Below are 22,028 nucleotides of genomic sequence, written 5' to 3'. Positions count from 1 at the left end.
ATTAGTAATATTTAATATATTTTATTAAGTATTTTATTACAATTTATAACATTGATGTTCAGAGCACTGAACATGCTATTGAAGATAGATCACAAAAGCCTTAATTTTTAAAGTTCTAACATCCTGTAACTTTAACACTATGCAATCATCTCGGACCTATGTTTATAGGAAGTTTTTTTTTCATATTTTTATGGGGAATCAATGGGTAAATTTAACACTTTTGCCAGTTAATGAGTTAATTTGAGTGAAAAAGGCCTAGGAGTCCGGTTCTGGATGAGGCATCGCCAGGTTAGTACAAACGTGCACCATTATAGATACAGGGGTTGATAAAAAAGTAATTACAAGTTTCGTCAGATATCAGTTAAATTTTCTGCATTTTTTTCAACAAATTTGGTTTGATAATAATCGTTTTTGTGACTTTTAGGTTTATTTTTTTTTCTTTGGGTCGTTTTCTAAACACAAGAGGGCTAACTTAATTACCAATCATTAAAAAAGGTCAGAATTATTCTTAAATAAGAAAATAAATAAATATAAAAACAAAGAAATAATTCCGACGGTCATTTTCGAAATTCATTTGTCACTATCAGTGGCGCATCTAGGGATTGAGTCTGGGAAGAGTAGTGGCAGTATTTAAGTAAAATACTATATTAAAAATAAATTTACTCTAAAAGAGATTATTATTATTACTGGGGAAAAATAAACTTTGATTTGTCTGGATTGTCTATTTGATTGATATTATTAATTTCTTTCGTGGCTGCCATCTCTCTATATAGGGTGTGTACAAAAAACAGCTCTCGTGGGAAGATTCGTCATGTAAAAATAAGATTTATTTTTCTTAACCCCAGACTTTGTTTTGCTACAGGGGGTTGAAATCTTCATTTATTTTTTCGATTTATTATAACTTACAATTTTCTTCCAAATGCTTTTAGCGATTCGAATGAAATTTTGAGGGTAAAAGTTACTACAAGCGTTACGTGTTTTAGTACTGTCAACAGATTTATCAGGGACGTGCATATGGGTTATTACTGAAATATTTTTCTAAAAAAAACATGGACGCATTTTCTCTTGTTAGCAAAATTGTCCGCCGTTGAACACGAGTCCACATCTGCTAGACCAGAAAACTTACTATATAACTTCAGGAGGCACAGGTGTAGGCATCTTCTCAGAGGAACTAGATATCCGATTATCTTTAAGGCTATCGGATGGCTGTAATGTTCTTTAAACAGAGGTTTACGCTATAAAAGAAGCGGCCAGTTGTATACGCGAGAAAATCGTTGATAGACCAATCGGAGATATCGCGATATACTCTGACTGCTTGGGCACTTTAGGAAGCATCACGATGCAATCAGTGAGATCGAAAACTGTGAGGGACTGCCAAGAAGCACTATCCTGGCTGCGTCAAGGCGGGGCCACTCTGTGCTGGGTGCTAGGCCACAGGAATGCGGTGGGCAACCAAGAAGCAGACAGATTCACCAAAGAGGGGGCCAAGGGAAAAGCCCCGCGGCAGTTGACTCACCATCTGTGACGATCAACACACCGAAGGAAGCTATAGAAACTACCATCAAGGCCAAGCAGCAAGAGACGTGACAACAACGTAAGGACGGCGCTACAGCTCGAAGACTGTGGCCAGTGGTAGATAGAAAAAGACAAAACAACTACTAGAGCACCAAAAGAACCTAGTACGCATAATTGTAGGTGTCATAATTGGAAACTACCCCACGGGGGTAAACCTCGTGAAATTTCCAACGACTACTGTAGAGAATGCGGAGAGAAAGAAGAAACCATAGAGCACCTGCTGTGCCACTCTCCGGCACTGGAATACCGACGCTTTAAAACTTTAGGGCAAGGATTTTTGGAGCGACTAGAGGAAGCAGCAGAAGCCAACATCAGCGATATTGGGAACTTTGTAAATAGCTGGAAATGCTTTAAAATGGGCCCAAGGCAAGGGATTAAACGAGGGCCAAGTGAGGGATCAAACAGGATTCCAAACCCCAGCAACCTAACCTAACCTAGCAAAATTGTATAGGCCGTTTAATGTCGATTAAAAGTTGTATCTTGATATTTTGTCTATTTCCATCTCCTTGATGAGATAAACGCAATTTCATTAATCACAATTAATAAAATAAAAATAAAATTAGTAATATTTAATATATTTTATTAAGTATTTTATTACAATTTATAACATTGATGTTCAGAGCACTGAACATGCTATTGAAGATAGATCACAAAAGCCTTAATTTTTAAAGTTCTAACATCCTGTAACTTTAACACTATGCAATCATCTCGGACCTATGTTTATAGGAAGTTTTTTTTCATATTTTTATGGGGAATCAATGGGTAAATTTAACACTTTTGCCAGTTAATGACATTAAAAAAATTAAAGGTTGTTACTATTTTTGGATTAAGGCAAATTAATCAAATCGTGTTTATCTCATCAAGGAAGCTAAACCGGACAAAATATTAAAAGACAATTTTTAATATTATAGACATTAAACCACCTATGGCAATTTTGCTAACAGGAGAAAAGAAAGTCAGTGGCGCACATGTTATTTTTAGAAAAATATTTCAGTGATAACAGTATGCCCGGTGAATCTGTCAACACTTTTCTAGACTAAAATATGTAACAATTATAATAACTTTTACCTTCAAAATCTCATTCGAATCACTAAAAGTACTTAAAAAGAAGAAAATTATAATAAATCGAAAAAAAGACTTTAACTCCCTGTAGCTACGAAACAAAGGAGCTACAAACTACATGAGGAATGTCCACACGAGAGATGGCACATGTTTTTTGAAACACCCTGTAAAGGACCTGGCTAAAAATTCTATCTGTAGTATACGTCGCTAAAATTCCCGAAAAGTTCTCTAAGAACAAGTGCGATTTTCGACTAGATACCCAAGAAACAAATGAGACCGTATATAAATCTGTCGCCGTGTGAAGTGCCGTAGTACGAAACAGGCGACAGGTAAGCAGTTAAAAGTTTAAATGGCGTCTGCCGGCGTCGGCCGGCCCTTCGCGGCCCGTTGCCTCTTTCTTTACGACCCTCCAACTCTTAAATTAGTCGGGGGATTAATAAGGGCCCCCCGACGACGCCCCTGGGACTCGTACAAATACGGAAACTTTATGACGCAGTGGCGTCGGATCGAAAAAGGATAATCTGGTTCGATTCGAAATGAAACCCGGTATTAGTTTTTTTAATCTTTAGGATATTTTATTACACAGGGTAGCTTGAACTCTATTACGGAAACTTCGGCAGCATATTCTGCAGATAAAAATAAATAAAAATGTTTGTATAAATGTTATGTCTTAATTTTTTTTTAAACTAATTTTTTTGAAACTACTGAGTGAAAAAATATACATTTCCGTGATTTTTTACGTAAAAAATGTTTCTTGGTAAAAGTCGCTACGAGCAACCGTTTCTCAAGATATTTAGATTGGAAATAGTCAATACCTACATGTCATTATTGACGACAAAAAAATAAACATATTGAGTAGATAGTTATTTGACTGAAATTATAAATTTGGGAACATTTTATTTTTTCTTAAATTAATCATAAATTTTTCTTTGAAAAAATGATAATAAAACAGTTTCTGTTGAATTTTTGGCACAAAAAAATTGCAAATTTTTGATTTCAATCTAATAACTATTTAGCCAACATGTTTAATTTATGTAAATGATGACAGGTATTGATAATTTCGATTCCAAATATCTCGAGAACCATTACTCGTAACGATTTTTTCCAAGAGAGATTTTTTACGTAAAAAACGTCGTAAATGTATATTTTTTTACTTATTAGTTTTATACAGGTACAGACGAACAGTTATTACTCTTAAAAACAGTTAAAACACATGTTGGTGGCGCTCCCTATGAATAGGAGAATTGACAATTTCCATTCTAAATAGCTTGAGAACTGTTGCATGTAACGATTCTTACCAAGCGACATTTTTTTACGTAAAAAGTCACGAAAATGTATATTTTTTACTCAGCAGTTATATACAGGCCCGGACGAAAAGTTATTACCCTTCGAAACAGCACCTCTATGTGAGGCCCCCTACAAATAGGAGTTATATTGACATCAAAATTAAATTTCTCATGTCAAAAAACTCCCAGACACTAATTTTCATACAAATAATATTGACGTTACTTCAGAAATTATTTGGAAAAAATCGAAATAAAAATGAAATTTCTACACTCTGTATCTCCGAAACTAAGCATTTTAGGACATAATATATTTATACGAACTTTTTTTTTCTGCAGAATATGCTGCCGAAGTTTTAGGAATACAGTTCGGACCATCCTGTATAATACCGTATTATCGAAAATAAAACGGCGTCAAAGACGACTAGGGAATGACAATCGATGATCATTTTGGCGAGGTCAATTTCTAGACATCTTTTACTAAAAGCCTAACTTTTGAAAAATGAACACTATAACTATATTTCAATTCTAAGCAAAAATCGAAATACATACAATGTACCTCAAAGCAACCGTTTCCGAGTTATTGACTTTTGAAAATATCACTTAAACAATTCGATTTAATTAATTTCGATGTGTTTCGTTTGATTTAATGATGACATTCTGCCGAAACTGTGATACTGTTTTAATGGGTTTTCTAAATTCCTATTAGCTACTAGTAAATTTAAGTATACAGGGTCGGCCATAAAGTTGTGTCACATCAAACTTATTTTTTTTTTAAATGAAACCCCCTGTATGTTATTGCATATTTCAATTATTCCCTCAATGTTAAACAATAATCGTAATACACAATGTACATAAATTGAAGCATTGAAATGTTAAACGAAAATTTTGTAAGTTCCTGACTTGCTATACTCTCATTTTATATTATTTTTATGACATAACTTGAGAATCAATGTCAAATATTATTAAGTATCGCAGTTTCGGCAAAACGTCATCGTTAAATGAAACGAAACTCATCGAAATTAATTAAATCGAATTGTTTAAGTGATATTTTCAAAGGTCAATAACTCGGAAACGGTTGCTTTGAGGTACATTGTGTGTATTTCGATTTTTCCTTAGAATTGAAGGATGAACCGAAATATGCAATATACAGGCGGTTCCATTTAAAAAAATGAAACTTTGATGTGCCACGACTTTATGACCGTCTCTATATAGTTAAATTTATTACCCGCTAATAGATATTTATAAACCCTATAACTTTTATATTTAACTTTTTGCGGTATCTCATATATTTTACCTAATAATCGACCGTTTCCATACATAAAAGCGACCCTGTATATAGGTAGCGATCTATAAAATATATTCCTGTTTATTTAATTGTCTTTTGTAGTAAATTGATCATACTCCAATATTGTGGCCGCATTGTTGAAATTCTTTTCATAGATACAAATCCAGTAGACATATTTTATATATTCCTGTTTGTGTTACGCCTATGGTTGTTCTAATAAAATTATTGCCATTTTAAGTTTGGGAAGGTTTAGAGAGAGACATCTTGAAACTTTCTTCCCAAGCGAACTTTAGCTCTATTTTGAAGATTTACTGATATAGTTATTAGGCTAGTTTATTTCCCACTTTGCCAAACTACAAATGTAATTTTAAGGTGCATGAATATCTGTTTTTTTTGCCTCCGCTCTATTATGTTAAAAAAATATAAACAAAGTGGTTCTATACACTGGATGATTCACGGTCATGGTATGTTACGAATGACGTTTATGGAGAACCGGTTATTTATTTATTTTTTAAATTTGGTATTTTGGATAAAGGGATCTGCTCCATCTGTCTAAATTATTTTCAGCATTACAATGTTGCCGCTTTGTACTAAAATCGTTAGCATATTTGATTTTTTTTATAATATGTGTACTATGGGTACGTAAGGTTGAATTTAAAATAACCGAGAAAATAACAAAAATTTGAGCAATTTTATAACAAACGGAAATAAATAATTTTTTGCTTTCCCTGTGTAATCAGTTGATTTAGACAGATCGAATATATCGACTTTCATTATTGTATATAACCCAAATTTTAACTTTTTACATGTTCAATTCATGATTTTATCAATGCTTCATATTTTTTTATCAATTCATGTTTTTGTCAATTTTACACATTTTGAGAGTGAGTGGGTGCCGGAGATAGCGTTGCCAGAACTACTGATCAATCCGTAAATTTACGGATTCAGTACGTTAATAATACGGATTTTCATTAAACAATTTAATATAATATTATATGATTAAACAAAGAACGGAGTCACAGTTGACTTGGAAATGAAGGTCGCTGTTGTTTCATATGTAAAATATTATGGTAAATGTCAATAACCGTCATTTCCAAGTCAACTAAATGACTTTTTTCTATCATACGCCATATTCAGTACCTATAAAAGAATTTTTATTTTTATTGTTTATTCTATGCTTAATACGAATCAATTTTCAATACATAAACGCGAATTTTTCATCCAAATATATTTTCTTCAAACATCTTACAGTTATTACACATTTTAATACGGCAACACTGTCGCTTTCAGATCCACTCCGTCTTCGATATGCCTTCGCCGGCCGAATTAAAATAAGAATCTTTAACAATAAGTGTTTTACGCGTTGACCGCACAACGATTGGTTTCTCCACCGTATAGCACTTCAGACGTAACTGGAAATCAAATCAGCCTTGTCACGAATTCGCCCATTAGGTTGCGTATCTTCCCCTTTCGAATGGAAGTCCCACGTTATATTGTTTCATTTTTCCCCTAGATCGAGTGCTTGGTCCTTGGCTGGCTGCACAAATTTTACATTGTCGACACCATTTCTTGACATCTTCGCAATAATCCACCCAGTAAAATCGATCTCTCAGCTTGCTCAAGGTCTTATTTACTCCAAGATGAGCTCCAGTTTTACCACCGTGAGTTTCTTCCAATACCTGGGTAACTTTCTTCCTTGGTACCAGTAACTGAGTTGTCCTGCCATCCGCACTTTCCCACGTGCGCTTTAACAATCCATTCTCAATCACCAGTGAATTCCACTGAGCCCAGAGAGCTTTGAAAACCAGCCCTCTGTCCGCAATATCCTCAATTCTATAATTCAATAACAATACATTTAAATCGTTTATAGAGAATTTACCCAGTGGCGGACCCATTGGGGGCTTGGGGGCCATCCCCTAAGATCTGTCATAATACGATATTATTAATTTATTGTCCGAAACGACTCAACATGTACTTAAATAAAGTTATGTAGCCCCCTTTCCTGAATCCTGGATCCGCCCCTGTCTGTTCCGAAATCCAACTGTAGATAAACAAATTGTTTGTTTACCTTTTGCTTGTATAAAATCAAATCGATATATTTGTTTAGTCTATATTTTATACATGTCAATGATATACCGGTATCTTGATTTATATTTAAAAAAAAAAAAAAAAAAAAATATTATATGTAATGTGTACAAGAAATCATTTTTAATACTGACTTTTTCTTTACAGTACCACTGAAGAAATGCACCCCTGGCAAAGGTACACCATCTCGTACACCTGACAGGTTAGTAATTTGCAGATTATACATTTTCCATTTTTTTTTAATAAACAATTAACATTGCTTATGCTATACATTTTTTATATCATTATTATTATTTTACTATAATATTGCTGCACATTAAATGAAAAGTTTTTACTTGTATTTCTGCTATGCACCTTATAAGCACAGAATATCTAGCTATACAACAGAAAAATACTCGAAATGAAAGAGCAAAAATTGCACAAATAAAATAGTAGATGGCGCGACAATATCATAATCAGAATATAATTGGAAATTTTCATTTTTTCGGTTTTTAGATAGACGGCACGTCGACGGCCTTGAAGCTCGGCTAAATATGCACAGCTGCCAGATTCAAAAAGATTTTAATTGGCATCCCATTCTTTTTCTGGTGTATAATAATTTCTTTTTTAAAATATTTTAATACCTTAAGTATTTGATAATAATATAATTATTCGTTTGGCTTTAAAATAGTTTCTTAAGTCTAAGTATATTATTAGGAAACATATGCTCACAAAATACATTTTATTATATGTAATAAAGTATGTAACCACTACTTTATTATGTTAACTAAGAAAATAACTTTAATTACCTTTAAAATTAATAATATACAGGGCGATTGATAGTGATATTTATTAATGCTGAAACGTTAGTAATGAAATATACGTTTAATAATGGAAATAATTTATTAAAATGCATTTTTTATAATGTTAATTGACTAAAAAAATACTATAATAACAAATTTCTTCTGTTTGCCACGTTATTTATATAGACCTAGGTAGATTTTAAAAAGTGACATAGGTACAATTAATAATAATTATGGTACCACTCGATATGCTTCATAATATTGCAATAATATGCAAAGATCCGTAGTATACCAAATTTAAGCACAATCGAACGCCAGGAAATGGTATTTAACAAGGGTACTTATAGGTAGGTACCAGTTTATATGCATCATAGTACCATCATATTACAATGTCAATGAAGATACGTAGTATACCAAGTTTAAGCCCAATCGAACGCCAGGAAATGGTATCGTAATATGGTACTACATTATGGTACCTCTCGATATACTTTAAGGTACCATAATATTGCAATGTCGTCAAAAATACGCATGCGCATAATCAAATATGAGCCCAATCGAACGTCAGGAAGTGGTATCATAATATGGTACCAGTAGAAGCGCACCACTTTATATGCATTATAGTACCATCATATTGCAATGTTACCAAACATACGTAGCATACAAAGTTTAAGCCCAATCGAACGCCAGGAAATGGTATCGTAATATGGTACTACATTATGGCACCTCTTGATATGCTTTATGGTACCATAATATTGCATTGTCATCAAAAATACGCAAGTATAATCAAATATGAGCCCAATCGAACGTCAGGAAGTGGTATCATAATATGGTACTATAGAAGGTACCACTTTATATGCATTATAGTACCATCATATTACAGTGTCACCGAACATACGTAGCATACAAAGTTTAAGCCCAATCGAACGCCAGGAAATGGTATCGTACTACATTATGGTACCCCTTGATATGCTTCATGGTAACATAATGTTGCAATATCATAAAAATATGCAAGTATAATCAAATATGAGCCCAATCGAACGTCAGGAAGTGGTATCATAATATAGTACTATAGAAGGTCCCACTTTATATGCATTAAAGTACCATCATATTAAATGTCACCGAACACACGTAGTATACAAAGTTTGAGACCAATCGAACGCCAGGAAATGGTATCGTAATAATACTATAATTAAAAAAAAAAACCTTTTTTTTTTCTTTTTTTTTGATGTACTTCATGGTACATAATATTGTGTCATCAAAAATACGCAAGTATAATCAAATATGAGCCCAATCGAACGTCAGGAAGTGGTATCGTAATATGGTACTATATTAAGGTACTACTTTATATGCATCATAGTACCATCATATTACAATATCACCGAAGATACTCACTATACCAAGTATAAGTCCAATCGAACGCCAGGAAATTCAATTACAATCAAACGTCACAAAGTGATTGTAATTCAGCTCGTAAGATTTAACTCCAACTAACAATACAAGTTAAAACCTAAACGTTTGAAAAAAGAGCTCTGATCTATTTTAATATGTTTAAATGATGTAGCAAATTTGAAGGTAGGCTTTATAAGGAAGTATTACAATATGAATTACATAATGGCAACACTGCATAAAATTCTTTAAATTCTGCTTGTAGACTGTTTTCTTTTAAATGTATCGCCCTCTATTATGTAGTAGCGAAACTACTGCATCAAAATATCTGATTGGAGACAGGCTTTAAAAGCCTGTCTCCTTTTGATACCTACGATTTTATACGTGTAACGAGGCTTCTGTTGCGTAGCAATTTTTAGAAAACTCTTATTCCTGTAAATAGTGGCAACATTGTATGATGAAAAAGCATGATGGTTATATATTTTAAAACTTTTCCAGGGTTACTTATTTCTCTTAGATATTAGATATACAGGGTGTCCTAATATTCCGTGGACATAGAGCTACTACGTATTTTTGGATGGTTGGTACTTTTTCTGGATTTTTATGAAAGTAAAATTTTCAAGCATATAGCAAAACATGGACACCCAAAATCTCATTGGGATCGGAACAACGGTTCTTAAAATATCTTAAAAAATGTATTAACCCTCTAACGGGCAAACGAAGCACTTGTATAGAGGTAAATTGCTCGGTAAATTGTGTCCAATGAACTTATTTTGATTCCAAAAATACATAGTAGTTCTCTGTCCACGGAATATTGGGACACCCTGTATACGGGTGATTCTGTTATAACTACTGTTACTTTTTATTTTTGTTCAATTCTGTTACCAAACATTTTATTAAGCGAGAGAAAATAATGCAGCACATTAAAAACACTTATCTTTTTTTACATCGTTAGTCACTTGAAGCTACGACTGATTGCTCTGTTTAAACTACATCCCCGTTCTCATTTCCACTTGTCTCCCCCGTTTGACCGCACCCTCCGACGTAGGGGGCGCTGAATTAGTGTAAAGCGGCGGTCATCAATGACCGTTGCTAATTGGGCTCGTAAAATCACGAACACTACGATCGGGTATGGTCGTAAAGTCCAGACCGAGTGGCCAAATTTGTACCCAATTTAGGTGTTTAGAATTCGAAAAAAAAAACGTTAGCTTTATAGTATCATAATTATTGCATTACATAAGGTATATTAAGTACAGTTTGTCCATCGAAGGAATGTATGACTTTAATGACAATTTAACAGTCAGGTTGATGTGTCTTTTTTTAAACATAATAAATATTATGGGGTGTCCACCAGGGCCGGCGGAAGGGAAATATTGAGACCGGGCGAATACCCTACCAGCCCCCCCCCCCAATAGTTGACATGTTACCATAACAACTCAGCATATTTATGCTACTTTAACAATAACATTTCACTTAGCTGGGTACTTTTAAAATTCTCTTTGTTCAATCTTAGTTCGCGGTTGTTTTTTCTATACCGGTTGCATTTGAGTTTATTTATTTTTTTTAGATAAAAACGAAATTTGGTATGTTAGTATAGCGATATAAATTAGATTGATTGACGTATTCAATTGTTATTTTGTCACTTCCTGTTTCAACGAAAACTATTGATTTTAAATATATAGTTATATTTCTGGTTTATTCGATAGAAAATGACACTTGAGTAGAATGACATATCATATGTCAACTTTGATATTTTCAAAAATAAAAAAAAATCGTATTTAAATTTCAATCTAGAGTGTGTGAATTAATTTTAAACAAGGAGTAGGATGGAAAAATAGATTTGATCGTCTAATAATTTTAGGGTCTGGTCGGTTAAAAATGCCCAAATCGTATTTTTTAACTCTATATGCCAATTTTTTTCAAATGGAACAAGTGATTTGCATATTTAGAAAAGAATTTTTACGATTAATTTTGTACCACACTGAGCATATTTCGAGTCAAATTGTCGTTATGAACCCGATGAACCGCATGTTACAACTTCAAATAATCCATATGCGAAATGTCAAAAGTTGACATATGATATGTCATTCTATTCAGATTGTCATTTTCTATCGCATAAAGTAGAAATATACCGAGTTATTTAAAATCAAAAAGTTTTATTAATTTTCGGTGAAAGAGGAAGTTATCAAAACAATTGAATGCGTTACTAATTCTAATTTATATCGTATGCCAACATACCAAATCTCGTTTTTTTCATCTGAAAATAAACAAGTTATTGAGTGAGCCAGTTTTGAGACGCACCTGGTATAAAATGATAAGTATAAGTGATCTTTGAAAACATTACTAGTTAGTTGCAAGTACTGCATTATTTACAAGAATTTAAACAAAAAAAAAATTTCTTCTTTTTCACTATCAATTATTTCGTGCAAAATCAGTATATGATCAGATACAGTTTTGTCGGCTTCAAAATGAGGATCAGCCAGTGTTTGAGATTTGAGATGCATTCATTTGTCTTGTTTTAATGAGAAATTTCTCACGATTTACAACCGAGAAAAACAAAAAAAAATCATCAAAATCACCAAAAGATTGATATTTTTCCCACTACTGTTAATAAATTAATGAGGCAAACTTACAAGCTTTTTTTTGATAATAAGGATATCGGGATCCTATTTAGCTTCTTGCGAATGAATATTTGTTTTATATAATTTTAGGGCAGATCAGCCATTAACAAATAAAGGGTGTGGGTAGTAGACAAAGTGCAAAGTGCAATTTTGAGCAACAAGCAGTCTAAAACTGTCAATTTTGCTGGCTCTTGACCCAAAACAGTTTATTTACAGAAAATTTATAAAAACAAGAATTATAGAAAAGGAAGGGTTATTTACAAAAAGTTGATAGCTTTTTCATTTATAAGTAAAATACCACGAACAATTTTTTTTAAATATTTTAGTTGCTGGCGTGGCGCCCCTCACATTCGGTCGCCCAGGTCGCCCGTCCCTTCCGCCGGCCCTGGTGTCCACAGGTACAAGCTTCCCTTAAGGTTTACTTGCGCAAACTAGTTTGTGAAGGTTTTACTTGTCCGTGTGGATGAGATTTATACCTATCCAACATCAGGATATATGAAGCCCCGTCCACAAATAATGTTTTACCTGTCAGTCAAAAATGGGCATCACAAACTTTTCATGTATTTTAAAGTTTTATATATTTTGTTCTAGTGGACCGATTTTGATGACTTTTAAGGAATTTGTAGCTAGACTTTTTAGTATCTATTTCTAAATTTAAAATGAAAGTTGCCATCTGTCAATTATACGAGTGAAAACAAAATGTAGATATTTCGGTGTAAGTCCCTCTGGAGTACGTTAACAAAGCCAGGAATTTAAAAATAATTTTATCATCTAGTTGTATCTTTTCTCGGTAGTTTGTTTTTATGACTCATCTCAATAGTTTTTTTTTGAGATATTCGCTTTTGAAAAAGACACTAAGATTTTTTCGTACTTTTTACATTAAAACTATGCCTTATTTGCTTTTGGTCCTAGTCAACAGACCTCTAAAATAGTATTTATGATTTATGTAATGTTACCGTCTGTGAAAAATCATATTATTATTATTGTCTGTTGGGCAGTTACTGGGTTTTAAGTTCAAAAGTTGATCTCTACCATGATCAATTAAAGCAGCAATAGCCCATACTCCAGAACTTAAAACCATCTCTACTATATAAATATATCGATGGTCTAGTACGCAAATGTTGTAAGTGTATTTTCCAGCAAACAAATAATTTAGGCTAAGCTTTTCATATGCACATCAATGGTAAGTAAAATATTCAATTTGTTGGTGCCAGAGCCGTCTTCCATTTGTGTTAAGCATAATCAAGAACGTGAATTTTGGCGAACTTATAAACCTTAAAATTCATATAATTCAAAACATACATTTTTGTACTTACAACATTTGTGAACTAGACCATCAATATTAGAGTATTTTTAATAACAGATTTTTTAACAAATAAAAGTTTGGAATACTAAATGTTTAGCGCCTGAAGACGCGATAATAGATTCGCGAAACGTCGCACAAAATATATATAATTGTTTCCTTGAACCTTAACAATACCCACGCATTTTCTATATATTAATTATACAATAATCATAATTATTTTCTATTAAATATTTGTTCTTTTACTTGGTATAGGAGGAAACTTAATTCAAACAGTGAAACACCAGGGTCGGCCAGGTGGATGTTGGGCAGCATAGAGAGGTCTCTTCACAAAGTCAGACATGCGCTGACTCCGAAAAAAACACTCGACCATCTATCGAGCGTACCGACGGTACTCAATAATAAAGTAAGTACTTACAGTGTCAATTTTTAAAGTTAAACATTATTTTTAATTTGTTTATTCTTTTTCTTTGATTTGAACTGTTTTCTGGCTTCGGTAAATAATTTAAAATTATGCACGTTTAAGAACTCCGTGATGAGAATGCTGGATCCCTTCAGTTGTCGTTTCTTGAAAAATATGTCGTCCCATAGTCACTGTTGATAATATAAAACTAATACAGGGCTCTCGTTTTTTTTGCGTCGATAATTTTTGTGCCGTTCCTATGGCAATAATTTATGCCTTTTATCCACTTTGTTGATTTTAACCTTTCATTTCATTATTACAGTTGTGGGTTGGAACCTTTGGTGTTTTGCAAAATAATATATTAACTCACCACAATACACCAAAACACTTTACTTTTGCACTGGACACAAAACTCGCTTTAATCCTCTGCATATGATGCTAACATGGTTAGCGAAACGCGCTTTTTATGCAACTTGGATGCTTTTAAAGGGAAACACCCTTTTCTATAAGAGATAGACGAAAACTAATATCGGTGTCTGGAGGTCAATTTTTATCAAAAACATGATGATGAAAACCGCACATCGATATCTGTTATCGTTTCAGAGTTACGGGTTGTTTTTCAAGAATGTGAATTTTTAACAGATAACTGTAACTTCATTGCTATAGAAAATGTTGTATTTTTATTCAAACATTTCCAAAGCACCTTTTTACGTAGAATTTAATGTTTTAAATATAATTTTTTTAAAATTAATAATTTAAGAATCAACAGAAAATTTGATTTTTTTTATATGGAATATCCTGTATATTCTTAATTTATTGAAAAAAAAAATTAAATTACATTTTCAAAAATATAGCATACTTGATATTTTGCTCGATTCCTCTTCGATATAGAGATTTTAAAAATTCGCCCACTTTGAATAAGTAGGCTTTGAACGGCGCCGGCTGTAATGCAAAAAATATCTAGCTGTGAGCAGCAATTAAAACGAAAATAATATTTGCAATGAGAGATGCAGAATTTTATAATAATTTAAACCATATTTAACAACATCAACACATTTAATTATATCTAATAATAATATAAATAAATAGCAAACCAAGACATGAGATTTTGCTACAGGTGTTCGATAGGTCGACCGTCCTCTGTTATGGACAGACAAGAGCGTTTTTGAAGATTTCTCGAGGAATTCATTAACTCAGTAGGGGTGAAAGATACCCTCGCATAACTTCTAAGTACTTCTAATTCTTATCTAGATTATATGGACAATTTAAAAATAAGAACTTTTGTTCTTCCGCAAATATAGAAATTCATAGGCGCTTAGTCCGGCGGCCACGGCGCCGGCGCGGCGTCGTTGACGGCCAACCGCTGGGATCTTGGTTAGCTATTCAATTATTTTCGAAATTGGGTGCAAAAATTTGCTATAACTTTAGCGTTCTGAGGCGGTGCCTCGTCTTGCTGGAAAGATATGTTTTCGAGTTCGATTAGGAGCAGACCATAAGGGGTCCAGAGGCTACTAGTTAAAAGTGGACTTAAAAATTCAGTATTTCGAAGAGGATTACAACAAAATATCAAGTGTGCTATATTTTTAGAAAGGTAATTTTAGGTTCTTTTCAATTAATTAAAAATATACAGGGCGTCCCGGATAATAAATCAATTTTCTGTTGATAACTCTTACATTATTAATTTTAAAAAATTATTCTTAAACCATTAATTATACGTAAAAAGGTGCTTTGGAAGTGTTTTCATAAAAATACAAAATTTTCCATAGCAAAAAAGTTACAGCGATTTGTTAAAAATGCACATTTTTAAAAAACACCCCATAACACCGAAACGGTAACAGATATCGATGTGCGGTTTTCACCATCATGTTTTTGCTAAATATTAGTTTTCGTCTATCTCCTATCGAAATGAGTGTTTCCCTTTAAAAGTGTCCAATTTGACCCACCCTGTACATTAATGATTGCTTCAAAAAATCGTGTTTTATCTCCTGTCGAAATTCTCTTAAAGTATTCAACACCGACGTTTCGAAAGAGGATTTTTTTTGTTTAACTCGATCACACCATTTATAAAATTTTGGAAGGTTTTACCTGGCGGCTTAAACCTACACGCACACTGGTGCGATCACGGCCGCGATCACGATCACGATCAGGGCAGCGATAATATGAGCGATCATTCTAGCACACACCAACGCGTTCACGTTCACCGCCGTACCTATATGTAGTACGCCATCCTGTAGGTATACATAGGTACAAATTATAAATGTGAATTATGTATACCGAAAAAAAACATTCTTAAATAGTTACCTACAATATTTAAACTTAAACAATAAAAATGTATATATATATATAATTGTACTATCCAATCCAATTGCAACTCTTGTCTAAAACTTTTTATTTTTAACTCTATTATTTTTGTAACTTGGATCGGATAAATCATATAGAATTTTGTGTATTTTTACCGTTTTAATTAGCTGCTCTGTTAACTCCGTTTCTAAATTGCAACAAGAAAAAACACACAAAATAATGGAAAATTCCTAACAGTTGGGTCGCGATCACGCGATCGAACTCGACAAGTTGAATCTGATCGCCACCGCAGAATAGAACACCGCCAGGCCGCTTCTTCTCCAAAACTCGATCGCGCCAATGTGAAACGGTTCATATGTATTCTTCAGCGACTTTTGGCCGCGGCCGCGTGGAGATCGTGATCGCGGCCGTGATCACACCAGTGTGCGTACAGCTTAACGGCTAGCTATTTCTTAAAAATTATCAATATCCGATGTAAATTTTGCCGGCAAATGTAGTTTTTGAAACTCTTTAAGCTGCTTTCTAGTGTCTCTCATCCTCTTTATTTCCTGATCTGGTCATCTTGTATAATTAGATCTTCGGGTACAATAAAAAATTAAAATTTTTGACAGGGTAAAAAAATATAAAATCTACTGATCGAATAAACTTCAGCTCGCATATTATCTCTTTCTGTGATGCTGTATTAGATTACATTTTTGACGTAGCTCTCGGTCTGTTCCACTACGATCTTTTTAAATCTATTGTGATCCTCAGATCTCTGGGTTACGTTTTCCAATCCTGTCTGTTTCAAAAAGAAGAAAAAGAGGAACCTGCTTCCATATCCAGCTCTTTATCGATGGCCTATCATTGCCTAATACAATGAATCGCACATTTCCTAGGCGTTTGGTTTGCTTTGGTTAGGTAAAGCCATGTGCACAGATAAAATCTGCACATGGCTTCGTCCCTCAATCTGCTTTAGATGCCCTGTTTTAGATCGACTACAGCTTTGACAGTCTTTTTGTGTTTGCTTCTCAGGTCTGCCGTAAAGAGCCCTTTATAATCATATAGAATTTTTCTGTTAATTTCAGGATCTATTTAACGTTTCAACCACGCACTGCAAAGACCCCGAATTAGTTTTAACCGAACTGTCCAAGGGTCTGGAGAAGAAAGGAATACTCTGCAAACGAAAAGGGTAAGAACGAATTACATCAATTTTTTTTTTCGGTATTTCTTCTGCTTCTTGCTCTAACCTCACGGTTCTATTAAGGAAGTGGAAACGTCGAGGAATACGTAATGTATGAGATTAATTTGCATGATTACACACCAGCCATGTTTGACCTTATCATTTCGACAATCGGGCCTTTTTCTTACCTCTCTTTCTCCCGACGAGACCAATTTGCAAATCGTTAGCTCGCAGCGATTTTACGAAATTGCAAATGATGCTTTCGGCGATCGAGCGTCTTAACGAGCCCAATTAACGACATGACGATTTGTGCTCGAGTCCTATCGGTTTCGTCATGTCATCGGAAAAGGAACAGAACTGTTCTTTACTTAGATAATTTTCCTTTGTGCCAATATACCTTTGAATAAAATTATTAAGGAAGGACAAATCAACAAACTTAATTAAAGGGCGATGGGGGATTAATAATCCCGTTTTAAATTTTATTTAAATCGTGTAAAAATATAATGTAGGTTAAACTCAATAATTTGTTTAAAAAATGTCTATACCTATGTGGCGGATTCATCTCTCCAAAAAATCCTATATGGGTATTTAGCCACTGCAAGAAAATCTACAAAATAAAATAGTTAATATTATAGTTAAATAAAATAGTTAGTTTGTAAACACTTCTTCATTTATTTTTATTAGATTGTATTAAAAATGCCTCTTTTAGTTTTCTTTTAGAGGCTATCGCTTCTTTTATTATAATTTTGGCGTTATTAAACTTTATTCTGTGCCCTGTGTCCCATGAATGCTGACAAATCTTAGATTTGTGAAAATCTCCCGTTCTTAAATAATTTTTATATTCTTTAGTTCGAACATTTAAGGGTCTAGATGTTTCACCAATGTAAAATTTATCGCATTCACATGGTATTTGGTATATTACATTTTTTGTTTGTCGTTCTGTATTCATTGGTTTAGTATGAGATAAAATAATTTGTTTTGTTTTACGTTGTCAGTAAATGTTATTAGCTATTAAATTGTTAAAATAATATATTTTTAATAAAAATAGATAAGGTAAAACGGTTACTTAATAACAAAAATATCATAAACGCTATTGAAACACCCAAGTCAAATTTAATGTATCCTAATATTTTTTGACAAGTTGTAAATAAAATCGAAACAGCAAGAAAAAATATATAATTAGTTAATTCTAGGTGATTCTTTTAATCGATTGGTTTACTACACGTAACGTGTTTTACATAGTTACCAGTGGTTTTTATGTGTCTATTGACCAGGATCAGGATACTATAAGATTGTCTGGTCCCCAATAGGTGCTAGTTTATTTAGTTAGGGACTAGCTTTACACTCCACACTAACAGTTTCAACGTTACTGAAGCCTGGAAAGAAAATTTGGAAAATAGTGGTCACATCCGTCGGCACATGCCATGCATAACAGAAAAACCACCGGGCTTTGAACTACCGCGTAAGGTATCATTCATTTCATTTTGTCCTCTACTCTTAGATGGAGCATAGGGCTTCAATAAACGCTCTCCAGCGGGTTCGATTGTTGGCAATTGATTTGACATCTCGCTATGATTGGTTTACTGTTTCGATCTACTTTTAATTGTCCTTTAGACGACCCGTATGTCTTGGACGACCCGTTGCGATAGTGTTGCTGCTTCGCCTTAAAGTGTGACCAATATACCTCCATTTCCTAAGTTTGACCTCGTTATCCACCTGCCTCTGGTTGGTCAAGCTCCATAAATCTTCATTTCTGATAGGATTTGGTCTGAATATTTCTACAATTTTTGCAGACAGTGGTTTATGAAAACTTGGAGTTTGTTAATTAATGGCGATGTAATTTTCCAGGTCTCTGCACCATACACCAATACGTAGTGATATTCGAATTGAAAATGTTTAGTTTAGTTGAATATTATTTTGAATTGAAAATTTTAAGCTGAGAGTACTGTGTAGATCTCCAAATATTGTTGAGCATTTCAAATGTTATTCTGGCCTTCTTTATTCTATTTATGATATCTTGCTCTGTGCCTCCGTTGGGTCCGTTGGTTGAGATTAGACTACCACTAGTAAGTAAAATTATTTACCTCCTCTATATGTGTTGTTCCAATGATAAAGGGAGGGACGTTGTTGGTACAAGCTCTCATCGATTTAGTTTTTTTTAATATTGATCTTAAGACCTGCAATTTGAGCTTCTTTTGTCAAGTCAAGTAGTTTTGATGCCATATCCGCGTGCCTATGAGAAAGGAGACAGATGTCATCTGCATAACTGAGATCTTCTAACATGCTAAAGGTCCACCATATTCCACGATGATTCCTGGAAATTGTTCTTTTTAGAATATCATCTAAGAGGATATTCTATTGTAGTGTATAAATATTATTACACCCTGTACATAATAGTTTAGATATAAGTAACTATACCGCGTAAGGTATATAGTGCTCATTTAACAGAATCCGCACAAATCATGGAATATGCGAAGTCTCTCTATTTACATGGGGTAAAAACGATGTGCCACGGTGTGCCTGCAGTGCCGAAAGACAAACGGTGAGAAATTGTGGAGGAATATTCACTGAGATCTTACGCTGGCGAGATGGTCGTATTCCTGACTGCAACTGAAAATGCAATTGAGTACATCAATGGATTGGGTGTGCGTTTTTGACGGTTTTGTTTGTAATATATACATTCGTTTCTTGTACTTTTTATCTTTTGTATGTGTAATTATTTAGTAGGATTGTATTTACGTATACCATTACGTACCATTTTTATAAAATAAATAGTTACCAGTGAAAATTATTCCCTTATAAATAAGAGAAAAAATCGAATTAAAACTCGATTTGTGACCCAGACCTAAAGCTTGTTAATGTTTCTGTTATTTTAAGTAATAAATATTAAATACCATAAAATAAGCTCAGAAAAGTACAACAAATCCCAAAATTTCAAATCAAATTCAAATGTGTTAATAGAAACGTCAAACAGAACTGTCAAAAATGGGGGTTCATGATGTCGATGCCATATTTAATGAATGAATACATAAATAGCATTATACTCCTTTATTAGTTCACTTGTTGAATAATTTTTATGATCTAGTTGAAAAAGAATACAAATGTAATTTCTCATTTTAATATTATACTGTCACGGCAAAATCGGTGCCGGTGCCGGTGCTGAAATCGATTGTAATATAAATAAATTAGCTCCTTCACATATACCTCGATCCGGTCAAATAGTAGTGGCCCTGCAAATCCAATAGAATTAAATACAACTGTCGGAACGTGTGCAAAGCCGGCGCAGGCACCAGCTCAGATTTTACCGGTGTGTATACAAGCGCTCTAAAGCTTTCTTGATCATGAAAAATCTATAATTTTAATGACCCAATACATTGTATAATTTTTAAAGCTCAATTCATTAACAACTTTAGCCATTTAGTGTTATATTCGCTAATTTTGTCAATAAGGCGATATCATTTTTCTGCCATAGACAGTTTTCTACTGCAAATCCAAAAAAAATTGGCTGATTTAATGTAGAATATTTTTGGGTATAGCTTTTTCTGTTGAAGTTTGATTTTGTGTTGTTTCTTTTATAGATTCATCTTAAAAGGCAGTTTAGACCCGAATATTTTACATCGATTCGGCGGTTGTTCTTTTGAACTGGAAATTTGCTACTTACCCGATATGAGCCTACCAAATATTTTGCCCACAAACAATCTAACTCCTTCGAAATCCATTCTTAGAAACGGTATCCTTCAAAAAGATGAACCTACGCCAAACAAAGATACCGAAGCTCAAACTGCTTCTAGTAGTAGCGAATCTATCAAACCAAATGAGAATTCTTCAACTCTAAGATGCCAAAATATGGGAAATGCATCGTCGTCATACGTGGGGATTAGGAGAAAAAGACTAAAAGGTGACTCTTGGTGTTACAAGAAAGTTTGTGAGGAGGTGTTGGCTTTAACATCGGCTGGGTTCAATAACAGTGCGAAAGAAAAGTTAGAATCTGCAGTTTAAACAAATTTATTTTTGATACTAATATAAAGGGAAAACATTTCAAGTGGATTGAATTCACCGTAGTTCTGGGATGCTATCTTTCTTCATTGTACTGTGTGATTGCACGAAGACAGTGTCATGGTAGACGAAGAAATAATAACATTTTGTACCGATTTGTAGAATTTTTCAACTGTTATGTCCCCGGAAAACTTTTTTATTGTTAAATTTTTAATAATAAAAAGTTATTTTAATTCATAAAAGCTTTAGAAATAAAGAAATATTCTTCATAAAAGTTTTTGGTTGTTCTAAAATTGTTAATCCGATTTATACTTTTCTAAATTTTCGTACAGTTTTATAGAAAAATAAAAAAAGTATGAAAATACAGTTAAATTTTTTGAATTGTGTTTTTCGTTCTCTGATAGTTATAATTCATTTTGATTAACTTTTTTTCATCACCTTTTTTATCACCTTTACCGTAGCATTGAACTAAATAAATTTTGTGGTTTTTATAACATATTAAAACAGAAAAAAAACTCTGGCGTTTGGTTTGGTTTAATAATAAAAAAGTTTTTTCTCTTTTAAAGACAATCCGGGGACATAGTGTTAGAAAAATAAAATTTAATATACAGTATGTCTCTGGATTATTTTTACAAGAGGAAAAACTTTTTTATTATTGACATTTTGAGAAAAATGCATTCTTCATAAAAATTTTGCTGGTTGTAAAATGGTTAAGCCCGTTTATACTTTTCTAAATTTCCATACTGTTTTAGAGAGAAATTTAAAAAGTATGAAAATATAG

At 33.3% G+C, this 22,028-nt stretch overlaps 1 protein-coding gene across 1 annotated transcript; it reads left to right on the top strand.

The window, feature by feature from the left end:
- Positions 1-254: 254 nt before the first annotated feature.
- On the top strand, positions 255-21,764 carry LOC115884654. The gene is made up of 5 exons (XM_030903312.1): positions 255-288; positions 7,441-7,495; positions 13,641-13,791; positions 17,157-17,260; positions 20,830-21,764. The coding sequence occupies exons 3-5, from the start codon at positions 13,687-13,689 to the stop codon at positions 21,248-21,250; spliced, it is 630 nt and encodes a 209-aa protein (XP_030759172.1). The 5' UTR covers positions 255-288; positions 7,441-7,495; positions 13,641-13,686; the 3' UTR covers positions 21,251-21,764.
- Positions 21,765-22,028: the final 264 nt, after the last annotated feature.

Source organism: Sitophilus oryzae, unplaced genomic scaffold (genome assembly GCF_002938485.1).
Source record: "Sitophilus oryzae breed Bouriz unplaced genomic scaffold, Soryzae_2.0 scaffold_308_pilon_pilon, whole genome shotgun sequence".
Classification (NCBI taxonomy): domain Eukaryota; kingdom Metazoa; phylum Arthropoda; class Insecta; order Coleoptera; family Curculionidae; genus Sitophilus; species Sitophilus oryzae.
Note: the sequence above shows the minus strand (reverse complement) of the source record. Positions and strands in the feature narration are given on the sequence as shown.

Bases quoted from the DNA above. Each gene is read 5' to 3' on its own strand.
- LOC115884654 (XM_030903312.1), top strand. From the start codon at position 13,687: ATGTTGGGCAGCATAGAGAGGTCTCTTCACAAAGTCAGACATGCGCTG. The intron at 13,792-17,156 runs GTAAGTACTTAC...TGTTAATTTCAG, and splicing joins CGACGGTACTCAATAATAAA to GATCTATTTAACGTTTCAAC. The intron at 17,261-20,829 runs GTAAGAACGAAT...TTTCTTTTATAG, and splicing joins ATACTCTGCAAACGAAAAGG to ATTCATCTTAAAAGGCAGTT.